Source organism: Coregonus lavaretus (genome assembly GCF_964263955.1).
Source record: "Coregonus lavaretus genome assembly, contig: HAP1_SCAFFOLD_996, whole genome shotgun sequence".
Taxonomy (NCBI): Eukaryota; Metazoa; Chordata; class Actinopteri; order Salmoniformes; family Salmonidae; genus Coregonus; species Coregonus lavaretus.
In genome coordinates this window covers 51,878-76,301 of record NW_028162008.1, presented here as the reverse complement: position 1 = coordinate 76,301, position 24,424 = coordinate 51,878, and the positions used below count along the sequence as shown (strand labels likewise).

Here is a 24,424-nt window from a genome sequence, read left to right as displayed (position 1 = left end):
AGACAATGTAAAAAAAATGCTAATGTAGAAGTGAGGTCCCTGAACCAAATATGTCTCTGTCTGATAACCATGGTTCATTATGATTAAATCAGTTCCAAATGCCATGCTGCATATATTAATATGTTAAATACTGTGACTCCAATATCAATAGAAAGGTTTAAGGGTTATCTCATGAAAACAGTGAGGTTGGAGTGCTCCTAGGTTGCAGTAATACTAAAATTAAGTTAGGAATTAAAATATAAAATAGGAGCATAATACAATTAATTTTATCAATATATCATTATTTATATAAGATTGTTAATTTTTTTGAAATTCATATGCTATATAAGAGATTGTTAGATTGTTAATATTTTTGAAATTCATATGCTATATAAGAGATTGTTAATTTTTGTGAAATTCATATGTTATATAAGAGATTGTTTGATTGTTAATTGTTGTGAAATTCATATGCTATATAAGAGATTGTAAGATTGTTAATTGTTGTGAAATTCATATGTTATATAAGAGATTGTTAGATTGTTAATTGTTGTGAAATTCATATGCTATATAAGAGATTGTTAGATTTTTAATTTTTATGAAATTCATATTCTATATAAGAGACTGTTAGATTGTAAATATTTTCTGGTTGTGTGATTAAGGAGAAGTAGATTGAGGTCTTAAGTCTCTGGGATATTTTTGCATTATAGAGTTATGGTGAAGTAGAAAAGAGAGGTATTGCTTACTAGGGTGTGTGTGGTTTTAGGGAACTGTCTGTTAGACAACCTGTGACTGGACACCACAGAGATGCTCCATGGCCTAAACAGCTAGAAGACAAGAGGAAGTGGAACCAACAGCGGTGGAGACAGTCGAAACTCCTGGGTCATCATTAGCAGAAGACCACGTCCTTAATTACGGGGAAACAGTCGGTGGAAAGTGCTGTGTCATGTTAGTGGTAAATCACTGTTGTATATAGGATATGTAGCTGGGCATGTTTACAGGAATCATTTTCTCTAACTATAAGTCACATGATTTCATGAGAAAATGTTTCTGCAGTGAGGCTGTGTAATGCAAGTCAAGGTGTCCGGTGATGAATTTGAACAAGGTGCATAACCAGCATTGTTAAAATAACTGTTTTAATGAAATCTGACTATACCAGTGGAAAACCACTATACTATAAACACTGAACAAAAATATAAACACAACATGTAAAGTTCATGAGCTGAAATATAAGTCCCATACACAACAAAACACTTATTTCTCGCAAATGTTGTGCACAAATGTATTTACATCCCTATTAGTGAGTATTTCACCTTTTCCAAGATAATCCATCTAACTGACAGGTGTGGCATATCAAGAAGCTGATTAAACAGCATGATCATTACACAGGTGCTACTTGTGCTGCTGACAATAAAAGGTGCAGTTTTGTCACATAACACAATGCCACAGATGCCTCAAGTTTTGAGGGATGTGTAATTGGCATGCTGACTGCGGGAATGTCCACCAGAGCTGTTGCCAGAGAATGTCATGTTTATTTCTCTACCATAGGCTGCCTCCAACGTCGTTTTAGAGAATTTGGCAGTACGTTCAACCGGCCTCACAACCGCCCACCAAGTGTATGGTGTCGTGTGGGCCAGCGGTTTGCTTATGTCAACGTTGTGAAAAGAATGCCCCATGGTGGCAGTGGGGTTATGGTATGGGCAGGCATAAACTACAGACAACGAACACAATTGTATTTTATCGATGGCAATTTGAATGCACAGAGATACCGTGACAAGATTCTGTGGCCCATTGTCGTGCCATTCATCCGCCGCCATCACCTCATGTTTCAGCATGATAATGCACTGCCCCATGTCGCAAGGATCTGTACACAATTCCTGGAAGCTGTAAATGTCCCTCTTCTTCCATGGGCTGCATACTCACCAGACATGTCACCCACTGAACATGTTTGAGATGCTCTGGATCGATGTGTACAGCAGCGTGTTCCACTTCCCGCAAATATCCAGTTCCCGCCAATATCTATATTCCCAGTCATGTGAAATCAATGGATTAGGGCCAAATGAATTTATTTCAATTGACTTATTTCCTTCTATGAACTGTAACACGGTAAAATCGATGAAATTGTTGCATGTTGCCTTTATATTTTTTGTTCAGTATAGTATATGTATTAGGGCACATTCACAGGAATCCTTTTCTCTAACTTTAAGTCACATGATTTCATTTTGAAAAGTTCTGCAGTGAGGGTGTGTAATGCAAGTCAAGCTGTCCTTGGATGAATGTGATTAAGATACATAACCAGCATTGTTAAAATAACTGTTTTAATTAAATCTGACCATACCAGTTCACACCCTAAAAGAAGAAAATGTTCAAATGTAGTCCATGAAGAGGTATTAGGATTATGTGGACAGCTATTCTGCAGTGAAATTGCAGACTGCTGTAACAACACATTTGGTCCAAATTGAGTTAAGACCGAAATCAGGCTTTATAGTATCAGTTTTATCTTGTGACAAAGTGTCCTGTTTCAATTTCTGAATGCACCATAGCTGAATAAAATAGAAAGGATATTTTCTCCAAACGATTTGAGGGAGTGCACACATTATTCTGGTTAACAAAGAAACAGGTACAGTGCATTCTGAAAGTATTCAGACCCTTTGACGTTTTCTACATTTTGTTAAGTTACAGCCTTATTCTAAAATGGATTAAATAGTTTTTTCCCCTCATCAATCTACACACAATACCCCATAATGACAAAGATGATACAGATTTTCTGCAAATGTATATAAAAAAAAACAACGTAATATAACATTTACATAAGTATTCAGACCCTTTACTCAGTACTTTGTTGAAGCACCTTTGGCAGCGATTACAGCCTCGAGTCTTCTTGGGTATGACGCTACAAGCTTGGCACACCTGTATTTGAGGAGTTTTTCCCATTATTTTCTGCAGATCCTCTCAAACTTTGTCAGGTTGGATGGGGAGCGTATGAATATTCCAAAGGCACTGCTGACAGGTGTATAAAATCGAGTGCACAGCCATGCAATCTCCATACACAAACAGTCATAGGATGCCACATTCCAACAAGTCAGTTTGTCAAATATCTGCCCTGCTAGAGCTGCCCCGCTCAACTGTAAGTGCTGTTATTGTGAAGTGGAAATGTCTAGGTGCAACAACGGCTCATCCGTGAAGTGGTGGGCCACACAAGCTCACAGAACGGGACCACCGAGTGCTGAAGCACGTAGCGCGTAAAAATCGCCTGTCCTCGGTTGCAACACTCACTACTGAGTTCCAAACTGCCTCTGGAAGCAACGTCAGCACAATAACTGTTTGTCGGGAGCTTCATGAAATGGGTTTCCATGGCCGAGCAGCCGCACACAAGCCTAAGATCACCATGCGCAATGCCAAGTGTTGGCTGCACTGGTGTATAGCTCACCACCATTGGACTCAATGGTGCAGTGGAAACGTTTTTTCTGGAGTGATGAATCACGCTTCACCATCTGGCAGTCCAATGGACTAATCTAGGTTTTGCTGATCCTAGGAGAACGCTACCTGCCTGAATGCATAGTGCCAACTGTAAAGTTTGTTGGAGGAGGAATAATGGTCTGGGGCTGTTTTTCATGGTTCATGCTAGGCCCCTTAGTTCCAGTGAAAGGAAATCTTAACACTACAGCATACAATGACATGTATGACCCAGGTCTCTCAATCATGTCTGATTGAGTTCTTCTCTGAGTGTGGGTAAAGCTAGGGGCGCAACTTTGGTTTTAGAAGGGGGGGCCATAATCTTAGTTTTTTTATTATATTTTTTATCCAGTCATATAAACACTCCAAACAGCCTACCCGACTGTTCGGAGTCGTCCGCATGGTCCTAAAGCACACCGTTGCCTCGTTTTGTATCACATTCCAATTATAAAACTGGGGAGGGGGGGGGACAGAAATGCAATTTCAGAATGTGGTGGGACATGTCCCCAGTGAAAGTTGCGCCCCTGGGTAAAGATATGAGGTCCTGACCTGTCTCTCCTTTCTCCTCCCCAGTCTAACTTTACTTTGTTATCACTACCGCCCTCTACTGGCAGTTCCTGGAAAATGACCCGTGAATTCATACAGCATAATGGTTGAGCTAAATTACATACCCAGGGTCCATGTCCCATTTGGCACCCTATTCCCTACCTACATAGTGCACTACTTTTGACCAGAGCCATATGGGCCCATACTGTGGATATTTAATGATACCCATTATGATTAAAACTCACTAATGACCAGGGGCATTTTGTGATCCCTGGGAAGATTTCAATTGCATATTCCTTGCGTTCGCTCTCATCTCCTTCTCAAAATCCATTGGAGGAGAAGGTTAGAGGGGTGGGTCTTCTGGCTTTCTTATCCAATGGGTTTTGGCAAGGAGACGAGGAGAGAGGTATTGAGGAGTATGCAACTGAGATCCCTGTCTTTCCTTCAACTGAGGCGTTAGGCTGTCCTCTGGTGGTAAAAAGGTGTATGTCAACTGTCCCACCAGATTATGACTCCATGCCACAATATATTGATCTAGTCTTCTTTTCATTTATGAGAACATCATATAACATTTAACAAACAAACTGCAAGAAAATACAGTACAGTAATAAACAATAAAACCAACAAGAATCTCAAAGCAACTCAAACCAATGTCCTACTACTTCTAAAACAGTTAAAGAACATACATTATAAAACAATCACAATCTGATTAAAGGCCTCATATATATATATATATATATATATATATATATATATACATATATACACACACACTGAGTGTACAAAACATTAAGAACACCTTCCTAATATAGTGATACGCCCCCCCTATTTTACCCTCAATTCGTCAGGGCATGGGCTCTACAAGGTGTCAAAGTCGTTCCACAGGGATGCTGGCCCATGTTGACTCCAATGCTTCAGACAGTTGTGTCAAGTTGGTGGACCATTCTTGATACACACAGGAAACGGTTGAGCGTGAAAATCCCAGCAGCGGTGCTGTTCTTGACACAATCAGTGCGCCTGGCACCTACTACCATACCCTGTTCAAAGGCACTTAAATATTTTATCTTGCCCATTCACCCTCTGAAAGGCACCCATACACAATCCATGTCTCAGTTGTCTCAAGGCTTAAAAATCCTTCTTTAAGCTGTCTCCTCTCCTTCATCTACACTGATTGAAGTGGGTTTAACAAGTGACATCAATAAGGGATCATAGCTGTCACCTGGTCAGTCTATGTCATGGAAAGAGTGTTCATAATGGTTTGCAAACTCAGTCTATATACTTCATTTCATTAAAACAAAGACATTTTAAAAAGTACTGACTGTATTTGTCAACACAACCTGTAGTGATATAAAACCCAAACTACATCGATCTGACAACCTGTAAAAAACATTTCAGCCTGAGCTAAGTACATGAAAGTGAGTAAATATACTTCATTCTAGAACTCCAGAGAAAGTAGAGAGATGTCAATAAGCTGTATTGTCACTTTGCCTAATGTTTGGCCCAGGCATGAGTTCAGAGAGTTTGCCTGATTGATAGAATGCAATCTAGAATGCAATAACCTGAGTGCCGGTCTGTTACTGCTCTCTTGTCAACTGCTTTTTTTTTTTACATGACAATGATTGACAAGGGAAAGTTCTCAATTGCATACTCCTCGCGTCCTCTCTCCTCGTCTCCTTCTCAAAAACAATTGGAGGAGAAGGTCAGAGGGAAGAGAAGGAGACGAGGAGAGAGGATGCGAGGAGTAAGCGATTGAGAATGCAACACTTCCAGTTTACATGTGAGGTTAAGAATGAGAATGTTTTTTGGCGGGAAATGATTTTTATGGGTAGAAAAACAATCCATGAACGTCTAAAACTAGATAGAAAGTATGTAGATATTATAATGGACCTATATATTTTAAAATAACTGCCCTTTTTCTGGCCCTTAAATAGATTTCGACAAAACAAATCGGTCCCCAAAAAATATGTTCGGCCCTCAAGCCAAAAGGTTTGCCCATCCCTGCTTTAGAACACATTCTAGAGTTTAGAATGGATCTCTGTGACTGTAGAAGACATTCTAGAGTTTAGAATGGATCTCTGTGACTTTAGAAGACATTCTAGAGTTTAGAATGGATCTCTGTGACTGTAGAACACATTCTAGAGTTTAGAATGGATCTCTGTGACTTTAGAACACATTCTAGAGTTTAGTAGAATGGATCTCTGTGACTTTAGAAGACATTCTAGAGTTTAGAATGTACTTCTGTGGATGAGGTCCTGTTCCATCTGAGACTTGGCCTTCTTCTTCAGCAGCAGGATGTGTTCAGCAAACTCCCTCACAGCCCCCAGCCCTGCAGCATTGTGGCAGGAGTATTTAGCAGCGTTGATCGCCACCACTGGGGCGTCCCGGGGTACTGCACTCAGCCCAGCCAGGTTCAGACAGTCAACATCTGGTGCATCATTACCTGTAGGAGGGAGAGATGGAGGGATGAAATGGAGGGGTGAGATTAGTTTTTATTTTCTTTAAAATCTATTTAAGTGTTCATAAGGTGGTTCTGGAAGTATTCTAAGGATGATTAGTATGTTGCAAAAACATATATACTTGAATAGGTTTGGGCTTAGGGGAATCATAGAAATTGAATTACGGAAATCATAGAAATTGAATTAAATTGAAATTGAATCCCACATTCTCGAGGATTTAACTGCTGGCACCTCCCTTCTCACCTTAACCTGGCAGTGGCATGCAAAATTAACTCAGAACAATCTGTCTCCCCTTACTAATAAAGGAGCTATTTAAATCAGACAATTTCCCCCTGTCCCCTCTTACTAATAGAGGAGCTATTTAATCTGGCAGTTTCCCCCTGTCTCCCCTTACTAATAGAGGAGCTATTTAATCATGCAAGTTATTTCATCAGTGAATAATTTACAATCACTTCCTGGCAAGAAAGAACAGAGGGATGAGAGGAGATAGATGGAGGGGTGAGAAGAGAGAGAAATTGTGATATCTAGCTTATTCTACCTTTCCATCTCAGAAGGGGTTCAAATAAAGATCTTCATACGTTTTGATTGACATGAATGCACAAGTATTACTCAAAATAGATTCTAAGGTTAAGAACCTTCAGATTCCATTATATTTCAAACTGTGCTATATAAATAAAATGCATTAGTAATAATAGTAATAGTAGCAGTAATTAGTAGTAGTAGTAGTAGTTAGTAATAGTAGTAGTAGTAATAGTAGTTGTAGTAGTAGTTAGTAGTTAGAAGTAGTAGTAGTAGCAGTAGTAGTCAGTAGCAAATTGTTAAATGAAAAGAATAGTGAGTTTACCCATATAGGCGACCTCCTTCCAGTCCAGATCCCTGTCGTCCATCATGGCTTTGACCTCACCTTGGATGTCCTTGCCCAGCTGCCTGACCTCGCAGCCTGTCCTCTGGGACAGCTTGTCAGCCAGGGCCTTGGTCTGGGGGTCCTCACTGGAGGAGATCAAGATCACCTGGAGGAGAGACAAAATACAGTTTTCATACTGAGATGGCCTGGTTACACATCCACCATAGTTTCTGGAACCGACCGTGGGAGAAGACAATAGCCTAGCCAGCACAGTACGGTTCGGGTCAATAATGTGAATAAGGATGTCATTTGAGATGTGTCCTTAGAGGGTATGAGGAAACTCAAACAAATAATGTCATATGACAGTTAAAGTAAATAGTAGCCTATGTGTGTGTGTTTAATGGGCGGTGGTTTCAGTGATAAGGTATGGCCTAAATCTAAATATACCAGGAGCAGACGGTGTGAAACATCCTGTTCTGTTAAGCAACCTAACTGGTTTGACCTAACTTAATGTATCCTTAATACTGCCACAAAGCCAAAACAAGGGAAGCCAAGTAGCCTAGCAGCTAAGAGCGTTGAGCCAGTAACCAAAAGGTCGCTGGTCCGAATCCCCGAGCGGACTAGGTGAAAAATCTGTCAATGTGCCCTTGACCAAGGCACTTAACCCTAATTGCTCCAGTGAAAATCGCTCTGGCTAAATGACAAATGTAAAATGATTGGATTAATGCTTTTCTTTTGAGATTTTATAGTAGCTTAATGCTGCTTCAAGTTGAACATGTTATGTGAGGTTAACTGTCACTGCCCAGAAAGAATGGTGTGTCAGCTATGACATGACACCTTGAGATTTATTTATTTTTATTTTGGTTATTAAACTGCAGTTGGTGGATTGGATTTACAGTGCATTCGGCAAAGTATTCAGACCCCTTCCCTTTTTCCACATTTTGTTACGTTACAGCCTTATTCTAAAATTGATTAAATTAAACATTTTCCTCATCAATCTACACACAATACCCCATAATGACAAAACAAAAAAAGTTTTTTCAAAATTTTAGCAAATGTATTACAACTAAAAAAGAGACCTTATTTATGTAAGTATTCAGAGCCTTTGCTATGAGACTCAAATTGAGCTCAGGTGCATCCTGTTTCCATTGATCATCCTTGAGATGTTTCTACAACTTGATTGGAGTCCACCTGTGGTCAATTCAATTGATTGGACATGATTTGGAAAGGCACACACCTGTCTATATAAGGTCCCACAGTTGACAGTGCATGTCAGAGCAAAAACCAAGCCATGAGGTCAAAGGAATTGTCCGTAGAGCTCCCGAGACAGGATTGTGTCGAGGTACAGATCTGGGCAAGGGTGCCAAAAAATGTCTGCAGCATTGAAGGTCCCCAGGAACACAGTGGTCTCCATCATTGGGTGACCAAGAACCAGATGGTTATTCTGACAGAGCTCCGAAGTTCTTCTGTGGAGATGGGAGAACCTTCCAGAAGGACAACCATCTCTGTAGCACTCCACCAATCAGGCCTTTATTGTAGAGTGGCCAGACGGAAGACACTCTTCAGTAAAAGGCACATGACAGCCCACTTGGAGTTTTCCAAAAGGCACCTAAAGGACTCTCAGACCATGAGAAACAAGATTCTCTGGTCTGATGAAACCAAGATTGAACTCTTTGGCCTGAATGCCAAGCGTCACGTCTGGAGGAAACCTGGCACCATCCCTACAGTGAAGCATGGGTGTGGCAGCATCATGCTGTGGGGATGTTTTTCAATGACAGGGAGATTAGTCAGGATGGAGGGAAATATGAACGGAGCAAAGTGCAGAGAGATCCTTGATGAAAACCTGCTCCAGAGCGCTCAGAACTTCAGACTGGGGCGAATGTTCACCTTCCAACAGGACAACGGCCCTAAGCACACAGCCAAGACAATGCAGGAGTGGCTTCGGGACAAGTCTCTGAATGTCCTTGAGTGGCCCAGCCAGAGCCCGGACTTCAACCCAATCTAACATCTCTGGAGAGACCTGAAGATAGCTGTGCAGCGACGCTCCCCATCCAACCTGACAGAGCTTGAGAGGATCTGCAGAGATGAATGGGAGAAACTCCCCAAATACAGGTGTGCCAAGCTTGTAGTGTCATACCCAAGAAGACACAAGGCTGTAATCGCTGCCAAAGGTGCTTCAACAAAGTACTGAGTACGTGGTCTGAATACTTATGTAAATGTGATATTGATGTTTTTTATTTTGTATATATCTGCAAAAAATTCTAAAAAACCTGTTTTTGCTTTGTCATTATGGGGTACTGAGTGTAGATTGAAGGGAAATCAACTATTTAATCCATTTTAGAATAAGTCTAACCTAACAAAATGTGGAAAAAGTCAAGGGGTCTGAATACTTTCTGAATGCAATGTACATGACTAGGCTGCTTAACCAGTGAGCTAGGGACTACCACTTCTGTCTTACCCTAACCAAAACATATGTATTTTAAAGTTGTCTTTTTTTGTGTTGATGATTTTCTTGTGCATAGTGTATTTATGTGAATTGTGTCATACTTCAGCATCGGTTGCCATTGATACTTTGTAATGTCGAATTTGTGAAATAAACCATTGAAATGTTCTGTATTGTACCTCCACCCCCTCTCTCTGCAGCATGCGGATACCCATGGTATCTCTAGTGTTGACTGAGACCATCTCCTCTCCAGAGACAGAGATGAGGACGCGGCCATCAGTCAGACAGCCTGAGATGTTACACAGCAGCAGACGCACCACCTCAGGCTTGTCCAGGCCAAAGTAACCAAACCTGGAGAGGAACAACACAACACACAGGGAAATACATTTGGAGAATCACTCCTCTGTGTTACAGCATTGTGTTGCTTTACCACAAAATCGAATTTAAAGTGCATTCAAATAGCATTCAAGTAAACATTTTCAGAGAGAGAACTTGAAGCTCTAGGTCAGTGATTTCAGACTACCTCAGTACTCTCTGTTCTGCCACGGGCCAGTCGATATCAACATCAATATCCACACTGTACTCTGGCAGCATCTCATAGTAAGCCCACTTTCCCCCCTGTGAAAGACAACACAAGAGAAAGGGCATTTCTATTAGCATTCAAATCAACACCAGTTGAAAATAGAATATCTAGTAGTATCACAGATCAGTCCATCTCTCACTGTGTATTTTGTTTCTAGACAAGCTCACGTCCTCTGAATGAATAAACTTTATTGATCCCCTGAGGGAAATAGGATTCACCACGAGCATCAGACAAACACATCAGGGCCTGTGTCTCAGAGTAGGAGTGCTGATCTAGGATCAGGTCCTCCATGTCCATATAGACGTATTCATAATGATTGAAAAGGGAAAACTGATCCTAGACCAGCACCAGATCCTATCCTGAAACGCTTTGTGAATATGGGCCCTGATGGGGTATAGTGTCAGTTACCTGCAGGCCTTTCTCTATCGTTACTCTGGTATAAATGTAGAAAGATCCGTTCTCACACAGCTCTCCATCCCAGTCCTGTCTCCGGGGCCTGTTAGACGGGTCTAGGTTCAGAGGCTGGGTGGCTACACTACCTGAAGAGGAGAGAGAACACATAATAAATGTTATAGGTTATAACTAGAAACCAGACTACTATAATTCATTATCATTGAGCATTAGCATCTTACAAAAAGATATGATGGGTAGGTATTTTCAAACACAAAATATCTAGGGCACTAGAGTTTTTCCTGGCTCTGGTCATGTAGTCAGGAAAAACTCCTGACCCTACTTATTAAATGAGGGACAGTTTTTCCTCAGGCACAGTGTAGTGGAAAATGTTATATGTGGACACATTGTGTTCTTTCTCAAGTTTTGCATGTTCTGTAAACTGTCTGACAATGAGAATTGTTGTTTTCTGTTATTAGTTGCGATGTGCTTGTGGTTCGTTCACAGGGTGCCGGTCAAGCAGAAGAGGAACTAGATACAAGATAATAGCCTGACTCGTTCTCCCACTCTGATACTAATTCCTTGTATCTGTGTCTGCTTAGTCATGCTTAGGAAACTTGTTTGTGCAGCGGTATAAAGGACAACTGTAGGGACTGACCCTTCAGAGCTCCTGACAGACCTGTACATTGTACATTAAGTTTGTTGGAACCTCTCCAGTTAACTGATAATACAGCGGCTTGCGAAAGTATTCAACCCCCTTGGCATTTTTCCTATTTTGTTGCCTTACAACCTGGAATTAAAATGGATTTTTTGGGGATTTGTATCATTTGATTTACACAACATGCCTACCACTTTGAAGATGCAAAATAAAAAAAATGTGTGAAACAAACAAGAAATAAGACAAAAAAAAACTGAAAACTTGAGTGTGCATAACTATTCACCCCCCCAAAGTCAATACTTTGTAGAGCCACCTTTTACAGCAATTACAGCTGCAAGTCTCTTGGGGTATGTCTCTAAAAGCTTGGCACATCTAGCCACTGGGATTTTTGCCCATTCTTCAAGGCAAAACTGTTCCAGCTCCTTCAAATTGGATGGGTTCTGCTGTTGTACAGCAATCTTTAAGTCATACCACAGATTCTCAATTGGATTGAGGTCTGGGTTTTGACTAGGCAAATCCCGAGACATTTAAATGTTTCCCCTTAAACCACTCAAGTGTTGCTTTAGCAGTATGCTTAGGGTCATTGTCCTGCTGGAAGGTGAACCTCCGTCCCAGTCACAAATCTCTTGAAGACTGAAACAGGTTTCCCTCAAGTATTTCCCTGTATTTAGCGCCATCCATCATTCCTTCAATTCTGACCAGTTTCCCAGTCCCTGCCGATGAAAAACATCCCTACAGCATGATGATGCCACCACCATGCTTCACTGTGGGGATGGTGTTCTCGGGGTGATGAGAGGTGTTGGGTTTGCGCTAGACATAGCATTTTCCTTGATGGCCAAAAAGCTTAACTTTAGTCTCATCTGACCAGAGTACCTTCTTCCATATGTTTGGGGAGTCTCCCACATGCCTTTTGGCGAACACCAAACTTTTTTTCTTTAAGCAATGGCTTTTTTCTGGCCACTATTCCGTAAAAGCCCAGCTCTGTGGAGTGTACGGCTTAAAGTGGTCCTATGGACAGATCCTCCAATCTCCGCTGTGGAGCTTTGCAGCTCCTTCAGGGTTATCTTTGGTCTCTTTGTTGCCTCTCTGATTAATGCCCTCCTTGCCTGGTCCATGAGTTTTGGTGGGCGGCCCTCTCTTGGCAGGTTTGTTGTGGTGCCATATTCTTTCCATTTTTTTATAATGGATTTAAAATGGTGCTCCATGGGATGTTCAAAGTTTCGGATAGAACAGGTGTATATATACTGAGATCATGTGACAGATCATGTGACACTTAAATAAAGTCCACCTGTGTGCAATCTAACTAATTATGTGACTTCTGAAAGTAATTGGTTGCACCAGATCTTATTTAGGGGAACTTTTCCGTTATTTATTTTGTATAATTTATTGAAACAAGTTATTTTTTTCATTTCACTTCACCAATTTGGACTATTTTGTCCATTACATGAAATCCAAATAAAAATCCATTTAAATTACAGGTTGTAATGCAACAAAATAGGAAAAACGCCAAAGGGGATGAATACTTTTGCAAGGCACTGTATGTGTAAGGCCCTAAGCACAACACAAGGCTATCCCGTACCTCCTTTCTTGACCTCCTGCCAGCGGAAGTGGTGTTGTCGGGCCACGGCGAAGACGGACGTGAAGCCCTGATTGGTGATCATCTCCAGGGCCTCCTTCAGGTGGAAGGGGTGCAGGCAGGGAGACGTGGCCTGGATGTGACAGATCACATCCACCTCTGGAGGAGGACAACACAACACAACAGATATTTGAATTATCCATTATTTAAATCAGGTAGTCACATATGATGACATATTAATAAATCTATAAGGTTCTGTTGACATCTGTAGCTATGGAGTAGGTCCCACTTTATTTGGATAGCCCCCTATTCATGGTTCGTCTACAGCCGCTCTCACACTATCAACAAACTATCACCTGAAACTCTGTTTATACTTGACGTGCTTCTATATCTGCATTGCTTGCTCTTTGGGGTTTTAGGCTGGGTTTCTGTATAGCACTTTGTGACATCTGCTAATGTAAAAAGGGCTTTATAAATAAATGTGATTGATTGATTGATTGATATGCATCAATTTACTAAGGGTTGGGATTAGGGTTATGGTATTAGAAATTGAATTAAAAGAAAACAACATGTGAGCATTATCATGTGATCATGTGATCAAGATCAGGGGTGTACAACTCAGGGTCTCCAGATCCACACTCCTGCTGGTTTTGATTCTACCTCCTAGACAATAACTGTCACTGATTGGCTGGAGAGTGGTGAGTCAGACCACACAACTGGTTTCCCAGCCAGGTGTTCTCAGACTCTGATTAAAAGGCAGGAAGGAAAATCGGCAGCAGGCACTGCGGCCCTGGAGGTCGTATGTATCAAGTGTCTCGGAGTTGGAGTGCTGATTTAGGATCAGTTTTGCCTCATAGATCACAATGAATAAGACTACATGGACAGGGGGGACCTGATCCTAGATCAGTATTCCTACTCTGAGATGCTTGATACATGCCGCCCCAGATCCTTAGTCTAGCTAGTGGATAAACATGTTCTGCATATATTCCATTAACGGCTGACATCTATAACAAAGCGCTGCCAAACAGTCATTACAAAAGAGGGTGTGGTTCTGTCACAATAAACTATAACCAACGTTGACACTTCCCTGTTGCTATGTCATAGAGTGAATCTCAATTGTATTTCCTTGATTCCTCACGGCTCCCTCCTTGTCTCCTTGTCTCCTTGTCACAGCACAATGGAGCAGAAGATCAGATTCCTCCACTCAGATATCCTCCACTAATGCATTTTGAGAAGGAGGCAAGGAGAGAGGACATGAGGAATCAAGGAAATACAATTGAGATTCACCCCTCCTACCTGGGTTTAATCTAGCGAATTCCTGGATTGTGTCCAGAGAGCTGGATGAGTCTTTGGACACCTCTGGGCTCCTGCGGTGAACCTGAGCTCCCCATGCCTTGGCCACCTTCTCAATGTCATCATGGTCAGTTGATACCCACACACTGGGAGAAAGAACGGAAGAAGTTGATTCCTCAGGCTTTGTAACAAGTAGGCTACATCAGTGCAATCAGTCTTGTGTGGCCAAGCCCAAGCCAGGGGGTTCATTCAGAGACAGTACACTAACTTTCAAACATCCTCGCTCTTGACAAACTCTCTCAATAAGAATCTGACATTGGTTTACAGTGTGGAAAAAAAGTATTTAGTCAGCCACCAATTGTGCAAGTTCTCCCAATTAAAAAGATGAGAGAGGCCTGTAATTTTCATCATAGGTACACGTCAACTATGACAGACAAATTGAGAAAAAAAAATCCTGAAAATCACATTGTAGGATTTTTAATGAATTTATTTGCAAATTATGGTGGAAAATAAGTATTTGGTCACCTACAAACAAGCAAGATTTCTGGCTCTCACAGACCTGTAACTTATTCTTTAAGAGGCTCCTCTGTCCTCCACTCGTTACCTGTATTAATGGCACCTGTTTGAACTTGTTATCAGTATAAAAAGACACCTGTCTACAACCTCAAACAGTCACACTCCAAACTCCACTATGGCCAAGACCAAAGAGCTGTCAAAGGACACCAGAAACAAAATTGTAGACCTGCACCAGGCTGGGAAGACTGAATCTGCAATAGGTAAGCAGCTTGGTTTGAAGAAATTAACTGTGGGAGCAATTATTAGGAAATGGAATACATACAAGACCACTGATAATCTCCCTCGATCTGGGGCTCCACGCAAGATCTCACCCCGTGGGGTCAAAATGATCACAAGAACGGTGAGCAAAAATCCCAGAACCACACGGGGGGACCTAGTGAATGACCTGCAGAGAGCTGGGACCAAAGTAACAAAGCCTACCATCAGTAACACACTACGCCGCCAGGGACTCAAATCCTGCAGTGCCAGACGTGTCCCCTGCTTAAGCCAGTACATGTCCAGGCCCGTCTGAAGTTTGCTAGAGTGCATTTGGATGATCCAGAAGAGGATTGAGAGAATGTCATATGGTCAGATGAAACCAAAATATAACTTTTTGGTAAAAACTCAACTCGTCGTGTTTGGAGGACAAAGAATGCTGAGTTGCATCCAAAGAACACCATACCTACTGTGAAGCATGGGGGTGGAAACATCATGCTTTGGGGCTGTTTTTCTGCAAAGGGACCAGGACGACTGATCCGTGTAAAGGAAAGAATGAATGGGGCCATGTATCTTGAGATTTTGAGTGAAAACCTCCTTCCATCAGCAAGGGCATTGAAGATTAAACGTGGCTGGGTCTTTCAGCATGACAATGATCCCAAACACACCGCCCGGGCAACGAAGGAGTGGCTTCGTAAGAAGAATTTCAAGTTCCTGGACTGGCCTAGCCAGTCTCCAGATCTCAACCCCATAGAAAATCTTTGGAGGGAGTTGAAAGTCCGTGTTTCCCAGCGACAGCCCCAAAACATCACTGCTCTAGAGGAGATCTGCATGGAGGAATGGGCCAAAATACCAGCAACAGTGTGTGAAAACCTTGTGAAGACTTACAGAAAACGTTTGACCTGTGTCATTGCCAACAAAGGGTATATAACAAAGTATTGAGAAACTTTTGTTATTGACCAAATACTTATTTTCCACCATAACTTGCAAATAAATTCATTAAAAATCCTACAATGTGATTTTCTGGAAAAAAAAATCTAATTTTGTCTGTCATAGTTGACGTGTACCTATGATGAAAATTACAGGCCTCTCTCATCTTTTTAAGTGGGAGAACTTGCACAATTGGTGGCTGACTAAATACTTTTTTTCCCCACTGTATATATTTACACAACAACAGTTAATAATATATTTAATTTCTTCCCGGTATGGAACGTCCTATGTGTGCACGCGAGTGTACAAAAACAATGTATGGGCCTAACAGGACCAGCTCTGGACGTTCTGCTGCCCAAGGCAAGTAAATAAAACAAATTGCCACCCCCCTCCTAAACTAGAATAGTGTACTGCAGGGGTTGGCAATCGGTTTGGCCTTGGGACAGTTTTTTTCTCAGCTAATAGTCAGCAGAACAGAACATAATAGTAGACCAATTCATAGGCCTATGCTACAAATTATTTTCTTTTTTTAACACATCTGGTTGCTAGGCTCTATAAATCAGTACAATGTCAATAACATATCCTCATATTTTCAATCTGATTACACTGATAAAATCACCAATGTCTTTTTTTATTTTTTTATTTTTTTATTTGTGCGTTGATTGGGAAAAAACAGCTTGCAATCAAGACAAAATGTCACTCTGAAAAAGTTTCAAAAGAAAGGTGGATAATGAAAATAGAAGTTTCAGGGAAGAATGGACAGAGAAATGGGTATTCTTACCATATTTCTCCAATGTCAAACCAGAGTGTCTTGTTTGCAATGAAGGCGGTTACTGTTTGCAACTAATTAAATATTAGACATCCTTATGAATCTAAGCCTGGCACTTTCAAAAGTGACCTTTCCACCCAGTCAGAGGCATCACTGATGCAGAACAATTTAAGCTTCAACTGCTGGCTACTCATCTGTTGCTTAACTCAACAACAGAGGTGCTTTGCTAAAAAACTGCCTGGGTTTAAACATCTTCTCTTTTCAGAAAGTGAAAAGATCAATTAATAGAGACAGAACAGCAAAGTCCATTTTTGTCTCCTCCAATATTGAAGGCCGCAGCTCAGCTTCAGAATGTCATAGAGACTATTCAATATATCCCCCTATGCATCAGTCATGTCTTTTGAGGTAATTTTAACACTTGTTTCTAGCATAAGGCATCACGGAGTTAAGCATTGCTATAGAACGCTTTATATTATCTGAATACTTTGTATTTATTTATTACAGATATAAAGCTAACTTTTTGCCCTTTTCTTTACAAAGGGTACGGCATACCCTCACTTAATGTGAGCCCTGGTTTTAACCAAACCCACCAAGCCCTTCCCAGACACAGAGGTATTTAAGGAGTGCATGGTGACAGTATTGGGGGATTTGGCTGTACTGATAAATCTATGGATAGCATAACTGAGTCTGTCAAACAGGTAGGCCTACCTCTTGTTTTTTTTAAAATAGGAAAATAGTCTCCAACAAAGCCCTCTTGTTGTTAGTGAAGTCAAATTAAAATGAAGACAATTGTTGAAATGAATTACTTTCAGCTCCATTTGCTGTCCACCTCTGTCTGATTATGCCACAGCCGCTCCAAAGCTGATGTCTGCCCGCTTGCCTTTTTAGTTGACTTTCTCCTGAACTCTCTCTCCTCATGAATAAGTTAATGATTTAAAAAGTGTCTGTCTCATGACATTGTAATACATTTGGTCTCCAGTGTATGGGCTACACATAGGCTACTACTCTTTCTACTGTAGGCTACATCATTTATGTTAAATACATTTGATGGAGCGCTGGCAGAGGGCCGCAGCGCTGCATCTCTCTAACAGCACTATGGTGAGGCACGCTGGGCATGGAAAGATAAATATTTCTTGCGCCCCTGCCTTTGGCAAAGTGGGCACTACTTCTCATGGGGCGGCATCAGCGCTCACCTAAATAACCCTCATGCCACTGGGTGAGAGAAGTTATCATTATTGTTAGGCAGAATAATGTGAGATGTTATGTGTTGTTGGAGGTGCGTCATGGTCAGTTTAGCTGGGAAAATGCCGCCCTCGTCAAACTGCCTCTATAGGTGGCTGCCTAATCCTGGCTAATGGTGGTGCCGGCCGTGAGGTCTAATCATAGAATTATATTTAGAATCCCTACTATTTTATAGAATCGTTGTGGGCCTAGTCATAAAGATGTGTCATTTGACTTTTAAAATGTATTACCATTTATTGTGGCATAAACACAACCAGTCATGATATTTTCATCTGATTGCCAAACAATCATATTCAAAAGGCTCCTCTACAAGGCTACCTACACACGTTCATCCACTCACAACATATTTCCAACTTCCAAACAGTTGTGATGGAAATGTTCTTGTGTGTATGTGATCATATGTTTAGCACAATGCTGCTTTGTAATAACCTGTCTTGGTTGGGTTCATGTGAGTGACCGATTGACTACACACAGGAGTAAACCCCTATCACTCACAAGCAACTTGGCAGTATACCCAGAACATTGCTCTGGGAACTAGAAGGAGTGATACAATATCTCAGTTTCAAGGTAAGAAGCCTGGTGTGGTATCAGTCAGTCAGAATGCAGGAAGCAACCATGCTTATATGACTTGTTTGTGTAGCAGTATAACCGGACTGAAAGGGAACGCCCCTTTTCAGAGTTTCATCAGGCTTGTATTGAGTTTGTGAACCTCTCCAGACGTGAAAATAAAGATTGCTTCACTTACTTTGAGTTTGAGTCCTTAGTGTTGAATTTCTACGACATAGTGGTGAATGGAAAGAGAGCCATCTGTTACACAAAGCACCAAAAAGTGTAATGACATTTGCCGATTGTCTGTAGGGCAGAATTAATTGCTCCATTGCTGTCCGCGCTCGTCTTGGTGTCCGCCACTCATCTCTGTCTTGACAAAATGTCAGTGTTCTTCTCGAACCATTTTGGAGCATTTTGGAGTGTAGGCTATAACACCCGTTTTCAGGTCCATTCACTCATTTTTCATGCCTCTTAACGTACGGTAATGATAAATAATGGTGTAATAGCCTACAGTTTTCTTGAAATTTTAATTTATTATTGCGATAGGCTCATGTTTTGCCTGTACGGCCTACCCCCCCCACCCCCTATATATTTTACCTGGTCATACTGTCTTACTGTACTTTCTCCCCTGGTTTTGACTAGTAGATGCATCATCATAGGCAGCATTGACTATCACTAGGATACACCATATTATCAGTGCACCCAAAACAAGAATGTAACATGTATTTGTTGCAGCTAGCTACTATTAACAAAAGCCTCAGAGCAAGTCCATACACACATTGTGATATTGTTGCATGGTGGTATTAAAAAAGAAAAGGAGAGTCACACTCTAGGAGCTCAGATGCAATAATGTAATAACCTAATAACCAACGTTTCGACAGACAAGCTGTCTTCATCAAGGTATAATGACAAACACTGCGGGTCACTAGTTTATATAGTGTCAAAGGACACACACAGGTGTCTGTAATCATGGGCGGGTGTGGCCTGATAGCATTGGTTAATTCACAGATAAACAGAACATACAAAAAACATGAATAGATAGCTTACGATCATAGATACAATTTGGCTACATAGGCCCACAAACATTTACAATGAATAGCAAAATCACAAGAATGGCTTCAAATCAAAGTCTACGTTGAGACCGAAGGGAGCAAGGGTCTTGGTCGAGGTCACCCCCTCTCCTAGGGAGGGTGACATGTTCGATGCCGATATAACGTAGGGACGAAATCGAGTGGTTCGCTTCCAATGGTGGTATTAAACATTTAGTATTGTGGATATGTAGTTGTGTAATAATGTTATATGATGTACTGTTTTATCTTTTGTTTTATATGTAATGTAAGTGCTTTAATATGTTTGGACACCAGGAAGAGTAGCTGCTGCCAATGGGAATCCCTAATAAATACAAATATACTGTAGCTAGATTAGAAACACATTTAACCATAGATTGCATTGAATTACCTGTCAAACTTTTTGGAGTCCACTGCAGCTCTCAGAACCCATCCAATGAGGGGGACACCGGCCAGAACTTTTATATTCTTCAGGGGGATCCCCTTACTACCTCCCCTCGCGAGGATCAGGGCTGCAATGTGTCTCTTCTCACCGTTGTCTTTGATAACCTTTGCTTTTTCATCTCTCACATTTTCGATGCCCGATAGCGTACGTTTTTTTGCAGCAGCCATTGAAATGGTCAGTAGCCGGCTGGGTAGACAAGACGTGGCGGTAGTCTCAATGTGTAGCTAGTAGCGGTAGCGATGGATAGCAGTAGTCTGAAGTATCTAGCTACTTCTTGCGTTCTAACTCACTGTAACTCGCTACTAGTAGCTAGGTATTTAGCTTACATGACCTACTACGGCTTACACTGTGTGAAGGACATCCTACAAATGTTACATTTATACAGTAAAAAAGAGGCGTAGACCTGCTAGCTCTCTGAGGTACTTTCAACTACGCTTCCTTTTGTTGCCATAGTAACCATTTCAGGAGTACTATTTACTGAAATTACTCTATGTCAAGAAAACGATACGCGCGCTTCAATGAGGGGACTCGATTATCTGACCCGGGTTACCCCGGTGGGAGGAGTTTACCCCGGGTGAAAAGTGATTGCATTCATTTTGGAACCGGGCTGCCTCCCGGGTGTGAGCCAGGTTCAAATGCCGTGTTCATGTGCTAATCGGAACTTTGACATTTCTGACTTGCTAAATGGTTTAACGTGGCACGTGTATAACTACAACCAGTAAGCAAGTCGGAAATGTCAGAGTTTCCTAGTTCCGACAAGCACGTGACCGCGGCAAAACCCCACGGCGAAATCGACTCAAAATAAGAGTGACGTAGCCTAGACTAGATTAAGCACGTGGAGGAATGAGTAGGATTCTGTGTTTTCACATGCAAAAGTGATTGCGTTTGATTTTTTTAAAACGCTTTATCTGCCTTCCCAATGAAAAGTAGTTCGAAAATTCGAACATATATTTTATGGAAAAGAGATGTATGTTTCTGGACGGTGCACCATGCTGCCTTGTTGACATGCTGTTAATCCCAAACCATGCCCTCTCCCCTACCAACTCACTCAGAGGGCCCTAGGTTGTCACGTGTTGCTGACTAAACTCCTAGAGAGTGATTAGGGCCCTCAAACTCAACTCTGGACCTCGAAGCCAGTGCCACTACATTTTTTCATTGTTCCCCTGGGACACCAGGTGTGTGCAATTAATTATCAGGTAGAACAGAAAACCAGCAGGCTCCTGACCTGTGGTCCGTAGCTCAATTGGTAGAGCATGGCGCTTGTAACGCCAGAGTAGTGGGTTCGATCCCCGGGACCACCCATATGTAAAAATGTATGCGCACATGACTGTAAGTCGCTTTGGATAAAAGCGTCTGCTAAATGGCATATTATTATTATTATTATTATTACCTAGTAGGGTAAGAGTTAAGTACCTCTGGACTAGGGGATCAATAGAGTACCACAGTATGAGTCATAATACCCATAAAACCTAGCGGTCAAACAAGGAAATGGTTCCAATAGTTTTTCCCCCATTCATTTTTCCCATAGGGATTTTAGAAACACTTCAAATAAACGCTGTGTTTCATGTAGGCTTACACTGGCGTGACGTTTTGATAACTGTGTAAATCTCTCTAGGACAAGGTTACTTTGATCAATATATTCGCCTGTATTTACCCCCCAAAATTTTTAAAATGCTAATTAGCTGCTAATGTGGCTATCATAAAGAACTACAAATGCCATGATGATCTGGACGAGACTGCCAAATCGAGGCAATGGTAAGTATCTCTGGATTAACTATCTAATGTTAGCTAAATTTAGCAATAAATAAATTGGCTACATTTCTTTAAATTGACAATTCTGTGAACTGTCTTGTGCAAGTTTTAAATTGACACAATACCTGTTAGCAAAGGTGTCTGCTAGAGATGATGTGCAGGAGCTTGCAGGGATTTGTAGTCTTGCATGATGTCTACTTTGATGCTAATTAGCATTTTTGAATCTGAGCGTAAATAGAGCCGAATATATTGATAAAAGTCACCTTGTCCGAGAGAGATTTACATGGTTATCAAAACATCACGCCAGGGTAAGCCTACACGAAACACAGCCCTTATTTTAAGTGTACCTGATTGACGCACACTGTTTTGCGATGAAGGTCTACAGTAGTCTCAACAGCACCCTCTAGGGTAGCACCACAGTGTAGCCAGAGGACAGTTATTTTGCGTCCTCCTCTGGCTACATTGACTTCAATACAAAACCTTGTAGGCTGGTGCTCTTCACCCACTTCCATAGACCTACATGGTAATTATGAAGACTTCCAGAGGTCTTCATAACGACAACATTAACCTCATACAACCATCAAGAAGTCTCATATGCTTTCCTTTTCAGGCTTTCACTCAGTTGGCTGACATGTTGTCCATCCAATCAAAAGATTAGAGAATGAACATAGTACTAGCATGTTTCACTTAGAAGCTTGGTGGCATTGTTGGATAGATTGTGAATAGTGATAGCGCATTTTTTGGATATTCAATTCAAATTCTTTTTTTCAAACTACAGGAGATGGAGGAAGTAGATGATATATTGTTTACTTGGTTTTAAAAGATCATTTTTGTGTTGAGTTAGTGCCATTTATTTAAATTTTCCCAGTTAACTTTAGTAGCAAGTAGCTAGCTACCTACCAGAGTGCCGTTTTCTCCGCCAGAATGGCTAGCTAACACTAACGACAATGTAGTGGATTTTTTGTTAAAGAACCCCTTTCAAGCTTCTGGGAAAAAGCCGCATCGATCATGTAATGGGCGAAGGTCGGCATATTCAAACTGCTTAACACAACGAGAAGGTAACAAAAAACGGGGATACAGCATTTTTGGGCAAGTAAGAGTTGGTTTGTCTTGAGCCGGCTCATTGCGGAACGAAGCAAGAGGGATGATGAGAGGGAGAGTTCTGCTGACAATGGCAACTTCAAGGAGCTTGCAGAGGTAATTGCACTTTACGATGCTTTACTTGCTGAGCATATTGACGTTTTTACTGTCTTCTCGGGGATGTCGAAATCAATTCAGAATGATTTGATAGCTTCCATCGCATCATCCATTAAAAGTGAGATTAAAAGAGAGGTTGACAGCGCATTGTTTTACATGGCAAATGGATGAAACCACAGACAAACTGTTGCTCGTAGTTGTTAGTTATCGTCAGGTACAGTGGGGAGAACAAGTATTTGATACACTGCCGATTTTGCAGGTTTCCCTACTTACAAAGCATGTAGAGGTCTGTAATTTTTATCATAGGTACACTTCAACTGTGAGAGACAGAATCTAAAACAAAATGACATAAGTGACATAAGTATTTGATACATCAGAAAAGCAGAACTTAATATTTGGTACAGAAACCTTTGTTTGCAATTACAGAGATCATATGTTTCCTGTAGGTCTTGACCAGGTTTGCACACACTGCAGCAGGGATTTTGGCCCACTCCTCCATACAGACCTTCTCCAGATCCTTCAGGTTTCGGGGCTGTCGCTGGGCAATACGGACTTTCAGCTCCCTCCAAAGATATTCTATTGGGTTCAGGTCTGGAGATTGGCTAGGCCACTCCAGGACCTTGAGATGCTTCTTACGGAGCCACTCCTTAGTTGCCCTGGCTGTGTGTTTCGGGTCGTTGTCATGCTGGAAGACCCAGCCACGACCCATCTTCAATGCTCTTACTAAGGGAAGGAGGTTGTTGGCCAAGATCTCGCGATACATGGCCCCATCCATCCTCCCCTCAATACGGTGCATGTTCCCTTTGCAGAAAAGCATCCCCAAAGAATGATGTTTCCACCTCCATGCTTCACGGTTGGGATGGTGTTCTTGGGGTTGTACTCATCCTTCTTCTTCCTCCAAACACGGCGAGTGGAGTTTAGACCAAAAAGCTCTATTTTTGTCTCATCAGACCACATGACCTTCTCCCATTCTTCCTCTGGATCATCCAGATGGTCATTGGCAAACATCAGACGGGCCTGGACATGCGCTGGCTTGAGCAGGGGGACCTTGCGTGCGCTGCAGGATTTTAATCCATGACGGCGTAGTGTGTTACTAATGGTTTTCTTTGAGACTGTGGTCCCAGCTCTCTTCAGGTCATTGACCAGGTCCTGCCGTGTATTGATCCCTCACCTTCCTCATGATCATTGATGCCCCACGAGGTGAGACTTGCATGGAGCCCCAGACTGAGGGTGATTGACCGTCATCTTGAACTTCTTTCATTTTCTAATAATTGCGCCAACAGTTGTTGCCTTCTCACCAAGCTGCTTGCCTATTGTCCTGTAGCCCATCCCAGCCTTGTGCAGGTCTACAATTTTATCCCTGATGTCCTTACACAGCTCTCTGGTCTTGGCCATTGTGGAGAGGTTGGAGTCTGTTTGATTGAGTGTGTGGACAGGTGTCTTTTATACAGGTAACGAGTTCAAACAGGTGCAGTTAATAC

The 24,424-nt window shown here is 41.6% G+C and overlaps 1 protein-coding gene across 1 annotated transcript; it reads right to left on the bottom strand.

Moving 5' to 3' along the window:
• Positions 1 to 5,284: 5,284 nt before the first annotated feature.
• LOC311119752 (N-acylneuraminate cytidylyltransferase) lies at positions 5,285 to 20,346 on the bottom strand. Its single transcript, XM_084194409.1, has 8 exons — positions 19,941 to 20,346; positions 14,225 to 14,367; positions 12,932 to 13,087; positions 10,713 to 10,843; positions 10,245 to 10,339; positions 9,901 to 10,072; positions 7,279 to 7,444; positions 5,285 to 6,418 (listed from the first exon to the last, which is right to left on the bottom strand). Exons 1-8 carry the CDS (start codon positions 20,159 to 20,161, stop codon positions 6,204 to 6,206), a joined length of 1,299 nt encoding a protein of 432 aa, XP_084050535.1. The 5' UTR covers positions 20,162 to 20,346; the 3' UTR covers positions 5,285 to 6,203.
• Positions 20,347 to 24,424: the final 4,078 nt, after the last annotated feature.